This window comes from Podarcis erhardii, assembly GCF_964252035.2.
Source record: "Podarcis erhardii genome assembly, chromosome: 18".
Taxonomy (NCBI): domain Eukaryota; kingdom Metazoa; phylum Chordata; class Lepidosauria; order Squamata; family Lacertidae; genus Podarcis; species Podarcis erhardii.
The window spans coordinates 556,543-569,185 of NC_138516.1; the positions used below are offsets into that span (position 1 = coordinate 556,543).

Sequence of the window (12,643 nt, forward strand, 5' to 3'; positions counted from 1 at the left end):
TCGTCGGCTGCGAGGGAGCGGGGCCCGGCGGCGGGGCTTGGACGGCGTCCCGGGGAGGGAGGAGAGAGGGAGGGAGGGAAGGAGGGGGACCCCCCCCACTTGCTGCTGCCTCTTCCCCAGAAGTCAAATTCCCCTCCAGCAGGCAAGAAGGGGCGGAATTGAGGGCTCGGAACCCATTTCAAGAGCATGGCTAAAAATACGCCCGCCCCCCCGGCAGCTCAGCCCACGCGCGACACCCCTCTAATATTGCCCCCTTTTATTGGAGGCGCAAACTTTTATTAGGGTCGCCAAGGGTGAATTTCTAGGGGGGGGAGAGAGAGGATTCATATTAACCCCCTCGGTCTCCGGCCTCATTTTCCAGGCCGCCTGCCAAACCCAGGGCGGGGAGGGCCAGGCTATAAATAAAGGCGCACTCTTTGGGGGGGAGGTGTCCAAAAAGCGGAGAAGGGGGGCAGGTAAAGGAGGGGGCAGGACGGTGGGAAGTCGGGGGTCCGTCCACCACACACACACACACACTAAAACTGGGGTGTCCCCCCATGGCAGCGTGGCAGCGTGGTTAGAGTGTCGAACTAGGGTTCAAATCCCCATTCGGTCACGAAGCTCCCTTGGTGTGCCCTCGGGGCCAGTCCCTGCCTAACCTACTTCGCAGGGTTGTTGTGGAGGTTAAATGAGGAGTCGGGGAACCATGTGAGCTACCTTGAGCTCCTTGGAGAAAAAGGGGAGATCTAATTGTAACAAAAATGAGTCAAATATATTTTTTTTGCTTTATGCATGGCATATCTAATCAATATTATAATAGCAATCAAAAGAACCATTAAAGTTAGAAGATAATGAGAATATAATGACTTGACTAAAAAATGGGTTTTGTATCATTCTGCCCCACCTACGGGGCACTTAGATACATTGGATGGGGCACTTTGTTACAAAGCATAAATTGTATTTGCAAAATGTGGAAAAACCACATTTTTTATTGTGAGATATCATAATCAGCCTTACAATATGTTCCTTAAAATCTAAATTACGTATCAAAACTAACAGTGTTTCACACATATCATAGACTTTATGGCAGGTTTTCTTAACAAAACATCAAAACTTATATTAATGTTTCCTCAAACACCTATGCATTAAAAAAAAAACAATTTTGGAAAAACTTTAAAAAGTATGAGAACTCACATTAGGTAGTCAAAAAATAGTAATTTAAACAAAATGCTTATAAAAAATAAGATAATTACTTAACGTTTAGCGTCTATTGCACATTATATCCATTGAAGTCAATAGAAAAAGTATGAAGAGATGGTGTTCGAGATGTGCCCTTTGAGAAATTTGGTTTTGGCAACTGCAAAATAACATCCTTGAAATCAGCTCATGCCTTATCTTCTACAATGGGGAAGACAAACATACAAAATCCTGTTACAGGTAGGTAGCCATGTTGGTCTGCCGTAGTCAAAACAAAATAAAAAAAATCCTTCCAGTAGCACCTTAAAAAGGTAAAGGGACCCTTGGCCATTAGGTCCAGTCGTGACCGACTCTGGGGTTGCAGCGCTCATCTCGCTTTATTGGCCAAGGGAGCTGGTGTACAGCTTCCGGGTCATGTAGCCAGCATGACTAAGCCGCTTCTGGCGAACCAGAGCAGCGCACGGAAACGCCGTTTACCTTCCCGCCGGAGCAGTACCTATTTATCTACTTGCACTTTGACATGCTTTTGAACTGCTATGTTGGCAGGAGCTGGGACCGAGCAACGGGAGCTCACCCCGTCGCAGGGATTCAAACTGCCGACCTTCTGATCAGCAAGTCCTAGGCTCTGTGGTTTAACCCACAGCACCACCCATGCCGCACCACAAACTGTGCATGCACACAAAAGCTCATACCAATAACAAACATAGCTGGTCTCTAAGGTGCTACTGGAAGGAATTTTTTTTATTTTCTTTCGAATACAAGATCCTGATTTTTCCCCTGAGATATGACACTTAATTATTGGTCATATTATATTTAGAAACAACAGTTTTTTTCTTTTCAGATTTAATGAGTAGGAAATCTCCAGCATTTATATTTTCAGGATTGGGAACATCAACATTTACACTAGCAGGGCACTTTTATACATATCAATGTGCCCTGTGTCTTAGTGCATCAAAGTACCCCAACGGACATTTTCAAAAAACTAAAAATTATTAATAAAACCACTGAACATATTTAAAAATCATGTGTAATCCTGATTACTGAGTGGAATAACTTACCTTTGGTATTTTTAAATCTTAACTAAACGATGTAAAAGAACGTTGGAGCACTTTTACATTTCACGTAACTTTTTAGTTGGCTGCGCTAAAAACACACCTACTCTCTTCAAACGCCAACTAACTGGTGGGCGGTGCGGTCGCTACTGTTGTACTCACACATGTATAGACATGTTTTAGTGATATAACAACTCAAATAAATTTCTCGAAATTGAAATATTGTTGGTGTATCAATGTGCCCCGCCTCCCCCCTATTTATTCATTGATTGCCAGCCCTTCTCCCTAAAGTCCCAGGACGGGTTGCAACCATCAGAGCACCATGTTTGTAAAAACGTTTATTAAAGTTTATGATTAATTATAGTTAGGTGCTCCCTTTATTGTCTTCCCAGGCTCTCAAGGTGTATCTGGCTCTCCTCCCCCACATTTCATCCTCACAACAACCCTGTGAGGTAGGCTAGGCTAAGAGATGAGGACTGACTCCAAGGTCACCCAAGGAGCTTCAGGGCGAAGTGGGAATTCGAACCCTGGTCTCTCTCAGGTCCTAGTCCAGTCCAGCCCACGAACTCTTAGGCTACACCGGCAACTGACAATCACAAAAAGGAGGCGGGTCCTAAAATTACACCTCTCAGGTGCACGCACCCCCCCCCTCACCTCCCAGGCGAACTTCTGGCGGAGGTTTGGGCGCAGATCCACTCCAGACGTCTCTCCCCCCTCCCCGCTCCCCAAGAATCCTGGGACCCGTAGTTTGCTAAGGACACTGGGAACTTTAGTTCTGCAAGGGGTGCGGGGGGGGGGAGGAACTACAGCTCCCGGGGTTCTTTGGGGGGAAGTCATGCGCCCTGGAGGTTTTTTCCAGGAAGGGGAACTCAGTTTGATTTCAAAGCTTCCCGAAGCTTCTTGGCCAAAGGCCCGCTGCGTGAGAGTTCGAGTTGGTTCCTGTTGTGCTGTTGTTGAATTTTCGTCTTTTCCTTTCCTTTCCTCTCCGGAAGGGTGAGACATCCGTCCACCGGAGGGTGTTTGTGGGGAAATCGGGACACCTTCCTCCCCTTGGCAGTCAGAGCCGCTCGAGACAGAAATCCAACCGGTCAAGCCACCTCGGGAAGCTGCGGAGGGCGCACCGACCACTTGGATTTCCTGCACCCCCGACTGCGGACCAGAAAGACCCCGAAGCGGGGGAGGCATTTGGGAAGAAGGGGCTGACCCCGGAGGGCAGCGGACGCCATTCGTTTTCACCCCGCCCAGCCTGGAAGGTCCAGAGGACCCCCAGGGCGTGCCGGATGGTTGTTCCCCATCGTCTGGTACTCGCACCGGTAGACTGCCCCGGGCCTGGAGGTTCTGCTGCCACAGCGGACCTCCGCGTGGCGAGCCCGGCCATTGGATCAGGGGCAAAGGGGAAACCCCCAAGCAAGAGCCGGGCGCAAGGGCAGCTCTCCAGAAGCATCTCTGCCCTGGGCGCTGGAAGCCCTCGAGAGCCGCCTCCCCTGCCCGGAGTCCGTCTCATCTTTCCTCTTGGACAGGCACCCAAGTGCGGGAGGGCGGCAGCGTCTCCAAATTTGGTTCCCACCGAGAAGCGAAAAGTGCGTCACTCTGCAGCCCATTGACTTTGTTTTGGAAAAGGCTCCCGCTGAGACAGCTTCCCATTTTTTATTTTATTTTTGCCCCAGGCTCAGGACAGAGAAAGAGAGAGCGAGAGAGAGCGCGCAACTTCTGTTTTCCAGAGAAGTCTTGGACGCTGTCCTTTGGCACAGGCAGCAGTAGAGGGGGGAGAGATGGACAGCAGGCACCCCGCCGTTTGCAGATGGACACTCTGTCTCTCTCTCTTTTGGGCTGGGGCGCTCTGGGGAGCACGGAACAAAGAACATTTAAGGGCACGTAGGCTGTCTGTCGCTGAGCAGGCAAGAAATGCAGCCTTAAAAGCCCTTGCAGGACATGTGCGGGGTTTTTTAAAAAGTAAAAATAAAAATCAATCAAGGACCAGGCAGACAGAGGTGGAATTGCAACCCCACCCCTGTCCTTTGGCGGTGCTTTGTGACACCTGGGCACAGGCAGGCTCTGCCCTGTTCCTAGAATCATAGGATTGTTGAGTTGGAAGGGATCCCAAGGGTCATCTAGCCCAACCTGCCCCGCCTCCCGCACAATGCAGGAGTCACAGCTAAAGAATAATCAAATGGCAGAGTTGGGTTACTGGCTTTCCTCAGACAGTATGGCAAATGGGTTTATGGGGTTCTTATTTTTATTATGCATTTTGTGTTTTTTATGTATTGTGATTTTATGATGTGAACCACCCTGAGGTCTAATGGTATCTGGCAGTATACAATTTTTAACAATAACAATGATAATGATAATAATAATACAAAAAGAGGGACCCCCCTCAGAATTGGCATGCCGTCAGCTCCTGAAGATACACAAACACACCTGTGTAGAAGCCAGCAGTCACCTGAGCTGAACTTCTTCTGGTTTTATTGTTTTAACTGGGTGTTCTTTTTTTTAAAAAAGTTCTTACTGTCAGAGAGTTCTTCTTGGTATTGAGTTGGAACCTCCTTCCTCATAGCTTGAAGCCATTGGATTGGGTCCTGCCCACTGGAGCAGGAGGGAACAAGCTTGCTGCCCCTTCCCTGCGACAGCCCTTAAGATATTGGAAGATGGCTCTCCTATCTCCTCTCAGTCTCCTCTTTTCCAAGCTAAACATATCCAGCTCCTTCAACCGTTCCTCATAAGGCTTGGTTTTCAGACCCTAGTTGCCCTCCTCTGCACATGTTGCAGCTTGTTAACATCCATCTTAAATTGTGGTGCCCAGAACTTGACGCAGTCTTCCAGGTGTGACCTGACCAAGGCAGAAGAGAGCGGGACTATGACCTCCCTTGATCTGGACACTGGACTTCTGTTGAATAGCATTAGCTTTTTTTGCTGCTGCATCACACTGTTCACTCATGTTGAGATTGTGGTCCACCAAGACCCCTTGATCCTTTTCACATGTACTACTAGTAGGCCAGGTGTCCCACATCCTATGTTTGTGCATCTGGTTCTTCCTGCCTAAGTGCAGAACCTGACATTTGTCCCTATTGAAACACGTTTTGTTAGCTTCGGCCCAGTTCTCCAACCTGTTATGGTTATTTTGAATCCTGATTTTGTCTTCAGCAGCATTAGCTCCCCTTCCCAGTTTGGTGGCTGCAGATGACACCAAATGAGAGAGAAGGAAGAGGAGGAGAAGTAGAAAAAGGTGAAAGAAAATACTGGTGTCAGAGCTGCCCGAGGTCCCAGCTCACAAAGGACCAACGCCAGTTCTTGTTATATACAAAAGTCTTTATTGAAGTTCAGTTTCAATTTCAAAGCCGCGGCGCGCAGCTCTACGTCTTGGACTCTAGACCGCTGAAGCTCCGTCTGAATCTCCTCCCCCCAGACACCAGTTCAAGACTCTAGCCTTGCTCCACCTCTTGCTTTGCTCTTTCCTCCTCTGGGTCCGCTTGTCCGCTGGGGTCTTCCCCTTTCTGGACTCTTCTGACGCTGAGTCCCCTGATTCTTCCCTCTGCCTCCGGCGGGCTTTAGGACCTGGTTCCCAATCCGGGCTTTCTGCTGTCCCGCGCGCCTGTACATTTGAACTTGGCGCGCGCGCCCAGCCGGCAACCTTTCTCCTGACCGTTACACTGCTCCTGTCACTGCTTCCCTCTTCGGGGGGGCTAGCTGGACTTGACTTCCCCTCCGTTCCCTCACTCTCCGATAGAGGCATGGCCAGCCCTGACTCATCTTCTCTCCCTACCGGAGGAGACGCTGGCCCTGACACATGGGACTCTTCAACCCCACTCCGCTCTGGTGGGGGAACTGGTCCTGATCTCCCGCTGCTGCTTTGGGAATCCCCGCTGGCCCCTTGCTTCTGGTGTGTCCCCCCTGGGACCCCCCTTGCCCTGGCCATCGGCGCCCCCCTCTGGGAATCTTCTGAATCGCTGGAGAAACTCATGGAATCTCTCGGGCCACTGTCATACTCCCCTACGCTGCCCTCAGATTCCTCCCCTTCGCTCTCCGTTTCCTCTCTCCCCTGTGTCTCTGCTCCTGAGCCCCTGACATCCATCCCCTCCTCGAAGCCCCCCTTCCCCCCTCCCCCTCTTCGGGTGCGGGTTTCGGGTGCTCCAGCGCTGTGGGGGTGAGCGCGGGATACGGTTCTTCCCCCTGGTGTGCCGCTGGCCGGCTGCGTCCGGCCAGTCCGGAATGGGCTCGTCGACATCGATCTCCTCTGCTTCCATCTCTCTGCAGCTGTGCTCGAACCCAGGATCCTCCCCCAACACGTCCATGTCTGTCTCCCCCCTCCCCCGTTTCCTCGGGGGATGCTGCCTGTAAAGGCCCCTTCAGCGCTTCCCTGCTCCACCCCACCTCCGGTTGATCGTCCCACCAATAAGAGCGGTCTGTGACAGACCCCGAGAGTGATCCCTCCGGGGAGCGTGTGTCGGGTGCTGGTTCCTCATCTGATGAGAACCCCTGGAACGTGCTGGCTGAAAGCGTGGGTGTGAAAAGATATTCGTCGAAATAATCTGCCGGCATAGGTCTGTGTGGGAAGAGTGCATGGAACTCGTCTTTGAGGTAGTGCTCCTCCACGGCATAGTACGGTACCCACCTGTTGGCGCTGGCCGGGGTACCTTCCCTGGCGAGGAGATATTCAACCCCCTCTTCCCCCCATCTCGAGTCCAAAATCTCCGTGACCTCGTTGAGTGGCGCCGCTCTCGGCGACCCCCCCCTGTTGGCGATTTGCTGGGTGGGTCTGGTGCGTTCCCAGGTGCCTGAAACCTGTGGGGTTCCTTGTAGGGTGTGAGCACTGATCTATGAAAGACCGGGTGCATTCTGGAGCCCTCCGGGAGTGTCAACCGGAAGGCTACCGGATTGATTTGTGCCTCGACTTGGTAAGGCCCTAGCTGCTTGTGTCTGAGCTTCTTCTTAGCTAACGTCCTGGCCGGCACTGCCTGGGCTGCTAACCAGACCCAGTCCCCCACCTGGATGTCTTCCCCGACTCTCCTGTGCCTGTCTGCCTGCACTTTGTATGCGTGTTTTGCTAGTTCTAAATGCCTTCGGAGCTGCTCGTGGACCTCCCGTAATTCCGCTGCCCAAGCCTCTGCTCCCTGTGTCTCCCCCTCCCCCACTTTCTCTAATCCCGGGAAGGTTCTGGGATGCCACCCATTGTTGGCGAAGAACGGTGTCACCCCCGTGGACACGTGCTTCGTGTTGTTGTAGGCAAACTCGGCCAGCGGTAGGTAGTCCACCCAGGTCGAGGGCTGTTGATTCGCGTAGCATCTCAGGTACTGCTGCATGATGGCGTTGACCCTCTCCGCTTGTCCGTTGGTCTGCGGGTGTCGTGCCGACGCTAAGTTGATATTGACATTCAGGATGCCCAGCAGCTTCTGCCAGAAGCTCGAGATGAATTGGCGACCCCGGTCGGACAGGATGGACCGCGGTAAGCCGTGAACCTTGAACACGTGGTCTATGAACAGCTTGGCAGTCTGTTCCGCTGTAGCCACCTTCGCGCAAGGAATGAAGTGCGCCATCTTGGTGAACAGGTCTACGACCACGAGTACCGCTGTTTTGCCTCGCGAGCTGGGCAGATCTGTGACAAAGTCCAGGGCCACTTTCTCCCACGGTTCGAGCGGCGTCTGTAGCGGTTCCAGCAGTCCCGGCGGCGGCCTGTGTACTGGTTTGGCCCTTTGGCATGTGTCACACCTAGTGACGTAATCCGCGACTTCTCCCCTCATCTTGGGCCACCAAAAGTCTCTGGCTACTAATTCCGCCGTCTTGTCCTTGCCGAAGTGCCCGGCGCTAGGCGCGTCGTGTAACTGCTGCAGCACTTTCGCGCGGAGGTTGTCTCCCGGCACGTGGAGGGCCCCTTTGCGGATGAGCAGTCCGTCGCGTATCTGGAACTCGTCGTCCTTCGCTGTGCCTCTTCGCACCTCCTCCATCTTGGATTGTGCGAACGAATCCGTCTGCAGCGCGCGACGTACCGCTTCCAGATCCACGGTGGCTGAAGCGCACGCCCATGCTTTCGGTGCGAAAATGTGTTTGGCTGCCACCGGTGCCGCTTCCTCGAGATATTGCGGCTTCCTGGATAGCGCGTCCGCCATGACGTTGTTGTCTCCCGGGATGTATTCTATCCGGAAGTCGAAATCCGCAAAGAACTCCGCCCATCGGATGTGTCTCTGGTTCAGGAACCGCGCCGTGCGCCAGTACTCCAGGTTCTTATGGTCCGTGCGGACCTGCACCGTGTGCTTGGCTCCGATGAGGAAGTGCCGCCACGCCTTGAAGGCTGCATGGATGGCCAGCAACTCCCTGTCCCAGATGGTGTAATTCTGTTCCGACTTGCTGAGTTTCCTGGAGTAGAATGCGCACGGCCTCCAGTCCCCTTGCGGATCTTGCTGCAACAGGACTGCCCCCACCGCTCTGTCCGAGGCGTCCGTTTCAACCCTCATTGGTTTGCAGGGGTTGACGTGTAGCAGCTGTTCTTCGGACGCGAAGAGACGCTTGAGTCTCCGAAAGGACTGCTCCGCCTGGTCCATCCAGGTGAACTTCTTCTTCTTAGAGCTGAGGGTGTCCGTGATGGCCGCCGTCTCCATCGCGAACCCCTTGATGAACTTGTGATAAAAGTTGGCGAAGCCGACGAACTTCTGGACCTCCTTCCGATTGCGCGGGCTCTTCCAGTCCAACACCGAGCGGACCTTGGTGCTGTCCATGGCGAGTCCCTTGTCGGACAGCTTGTAGCCCAGGAAATCCACCTCTGTCATGTCGAACTGGCACTTCTCCAGTTTGGAGTAAAGTCTGTGCTCCCGGAGCCTCTGCAGGACCTCCTTGACGTCTCTCTCGTGAGCCTCCTGCGATTCCGAGAAGATCAGGATGTCGTCTAGGAAGCAGACGCACTTCTTGTAGAGGAGTCCCGCTAACACGTGGTGCATGAAGGCTTGGAAACAATGGGAGCCATTTTGCAAACCAAACGGCATAACTCGATATTCATAGGTGCCTAAAGGCGTAAACATGGCCGTCTTCCACTCATCGCCCTCCCGCATGCGTATAAGGTTGTACGCCCCTCGAAGATCCAACTTGGTGAAGATGCGTCCCTTCCTCACCGTCGCGAGCAGGTCGTCAATCTTGGGCATGGGGAATGCCGTGGGCTTTGTTCTGGAATTGATGATTCTGTAATCAACTACCAACCTCCGTTGGGGCGTGTTTTTTTTCTTCACGAAAAACACGGGACTGCCCCCCACTGCTTTGGACTCTTGGATGAATCCTCGCTTCAAGTTGTGATCTATGAACTCCCTGAGTTCTTGCAGTTCGTCTTCAGACATGGAATACAGTTTCCCAGTCAGCAGCGTCGCCCCCGGCAGGAGGTCAATCTTGCAGTCGTAGGGCCTGTGGGGAGGCAGCTTGTCCACTTCCTTCTCGCAGAAGACCTCCAAAAACGCCTTGTACTTGTTGGGTACCGCTTGCACCATGCCTAAGTGTAGCCGTGGGTCATCCTCTTGCCCCTCATCTTCCTGGCTGGTCAGGATGCAGTGTTCTGCGCAGTAGGAGGAGCAGAAGCTCAATTCACGCTGGTACCATGCTAATGCCGGGCTGTGCCTGTCCAGCCAACTCATGCCCAACACTATGGGTGTGTCTGACAGGTGGGTGACGTTGAAGCTGATGACTTCATGGTGATTTCCAATTTGCATCACCATTGGCGGTGTTTGCTGTACCACCTGTCCTCCCAGTAGCTCTCTGCCATCGACCGTGACGACGTTTAGGGGCATCGTGGCTGGTAGGAGCATTATGCGATGTTGCTTGATGAAATCCACTCCTACAAAGTCTGCATTACTACCACAGTCAATAGTAATGGGGACTTCCAGGGTGAGTCCATTGGGCAGCTGGAGCGATGCGGTGAGTTGCACCACTGGTTTGGGCGGGAGGGGGTCTGTGGGCTGTAAAATCTCTGGGGACTGCTTCACTGACTCGCCTGGCTGGGCCCCAGTGCCTCTGCCTCCAGCCAGGCTTCGTCGTTTCCCTGCAGCTGTTCCCCCTGCTGAACTGCTCCCTTTACTGTTGCTGAGGCTGCAGTGTGCCTCTGGAGCCTCTGGGGACACTCTTTGGCCATGTGCTGTGCACTGTCGCAGATATAACACTTCCTGCTCCCTCTAGGAGCCTTCGCCTTGACTGCTCCTGGTGTTTGGGCTCTGGCTGCTGTCTGAGCCCTGGCACCACCTATCTCCATCGGCTCTTCTCCCCCTCCCACTGGAGGCGTGGATTGCGCGCGCGTTGTCTCTCTGGGTAGGAAGGGAGTTGTTCTGACTGGTGTGCGTCCCATACGTCCCTCATCCCTGCTCCAAGGGCGTTCTTCCAGGCGCACCCCTATCGCCAGCGCTCTTTGGACGACTTCTGTGGTGCTGTTGGGTCTTTCCCCTCTCGCTAGTTCATCTTTCACAGCCCCATTCAGCCCCTCCCAGAACAGATCTCGGACGGCAGCGGAGTCCTTCTCCCAGCCCAGCACATTTACTAACGCAAAAAGGCGGGAGTGATACTGTCTCACAGTGGCTTTGCCCTGCTTCAGCCCATGCATTTCCCTCCTGGCCACATCCACATCAACCGTTGATTTAAAACAATTGTCCATAGCCTCAATAAAGGCTTTTGAATCTTTGAGGGCGGGGTCATTTTCGCGCCATAAATTGCGCAGCCACGATTTAGCTTCCCCATGGAGATGAGTTATTATGAAGCCTACTTTCTCCTCCTCATCTCTAAAGTCTTTCCGAAGCAAATTGAGCGTGAAAACTATGTCTGCTCTGAAGTTAGGATACTGCTGCAGATTCCCGTCAAAGTGGGCTACGATGCTGCCCCCCCTCTTCCCGAGGCCGACTCCTTCCGGCTTGGGTCCCGGCAGCCCCTCTTTGCCCAAACGTTCCCACCTGGCTTGCAGATCCCGGCAGAGCGCTGTTGCTTCTTCCTCCCTCTTTCTGGAAGCTGCTACTTCTGCGTAAAGCGCCGAGACTGCGTCTGTCAGCTCTTTCACCTTGTCCTCTGTAGTCATCCTTGCCAATCTTCGTGAGCTCGCAAAACACCAAGTTTTGCCCCTCGCTGCGCCAACTCACGCTGCGAGGGTTCAATTTTTTGAGACGGAGCTTACTGTCAGAGCTGCCCGAGGTCCCAGCTCACAAAGGACCAACGCCAGTTCTTGTTATATACAAAAGTCTTTATTGAAGTTCAGTTTCAATTTCAAAGCCGCGGCGCGCAGCTCTACGTCTTGGACTCTAAACCGCTGAAGCTCCGTCTGAATCTCCTCCCCCCAGACACCAGTTCAAGACTCTAGCCTTGCTCCACCTCTTGCTTTGCTCTTTCCTCCTCTGGGTCCGCTTGTCCGCTGGGGTCTTCCCCTTTCTGGACTCTTCTGACGCTGAGTCCCCTGATTCTTCCCTCTGCCTCCGGCGGGCTTTAGGACCTGGTTCCCAATCCGGGCTTTCTGCTGTCCCGCACGCCTGTACATTTGAATTTGGCGCGCGCGCCCAGCCGGCAACCTTTCTCCTGACCGTTACACTGCTCCTGTCACTGCTTCCCCCTTCGGGGGGGCTAGCTGGACCTGACTTCCCCTCCGTTCCCTCACTCTGCGATAGAGGCGTGGCCAGCCCTGACTCATCTTCTCTCCCTACCGGAGGAGACGCTGGCCCTGACACATGGGACTCTTCCCCCCCCACTCCGCTCTGGTGGGGGAACTGGTCCTGATCTGCTTTGGGAATCCCCGCTGGCCCCTTGCTTCTGGTGTGTCCCCCCTGGGACCCCCCTTGCCCTGGCCATCGGCGCCCCCCTCTGGGAATCTTCTGAATCGCTGGAGAAGCTCATGGAATCTCTCGGGCCACTGTCATACTCCCCTACGCTGCCCTCAGATTCCTCCCCTTCGCTCTCCGTTTCCTCTCCCCTGTGTCTCTGCACCTGAGCCCCTGACAACTGGTTTTATAGTTGTTAATTTCCTAGCAGTCATTTCAGCACCTAAATAGCATATAAATCCTTTTGTCAGCCTCTGTGTGCTTCCACGTGACGCTTTCCTGGGTTACTCAGGCACTGCACATGTTTGCATAGTTCGTTCAGTGCCTACACATGTCCCTCATCAAAATGCCATCCCATATAATTCCCACCATTTAAGGCAGAATCTCTGTTTCCATGGAAAATCCTGTAAGTTGAGAAAACAAAAACAAGACACACACACACACCCAGTGCAAAAAGCAACCCCAGATTATTATTATTTTAGCACTCTCTCTGTGTGTGATAAGGGGGTGGCATTTTGATGAGGACAATATTGTCCACACTGTGCAAGGGGGGGGGCTCGCTCTGCCTGCCTGAGCAGGGATGAATTGGCCCCGAAGGGCCGTGTGGAGGAGCCCCCAATGATCCCAAAGCAAGGTTTCCCCATTGCAGGTTTCCTT

General features: G+C 53.2%; 1 protein-coding gene across 1 annotated transcript in view; it reads left to right on the forward strand.

Moving 5' to 3' along the window:
* Window positions 1–3,402: 3,402 nt before the first annotated feature.
* Window positions 3,403–12,643, forward strand: part of LOC309332891 (serine/threonine-protein kinase PLK2-like) — a 34,182-nt gene continuing 24,941 nt past the window's right edge. Inside the window, exon 1 of the mRNA XM_081846216.1 lies at window positions 3,403–3,541. Within this exon, the coding sequence (XP_081702342.1) occupies window positions 3,509–3,541 (33 nt within the window). The 5' untranslated portion in view covers window positions 3,403–3,508. The remainder of the gene's footprint in view (window positions 3,542–12,643) is intronic.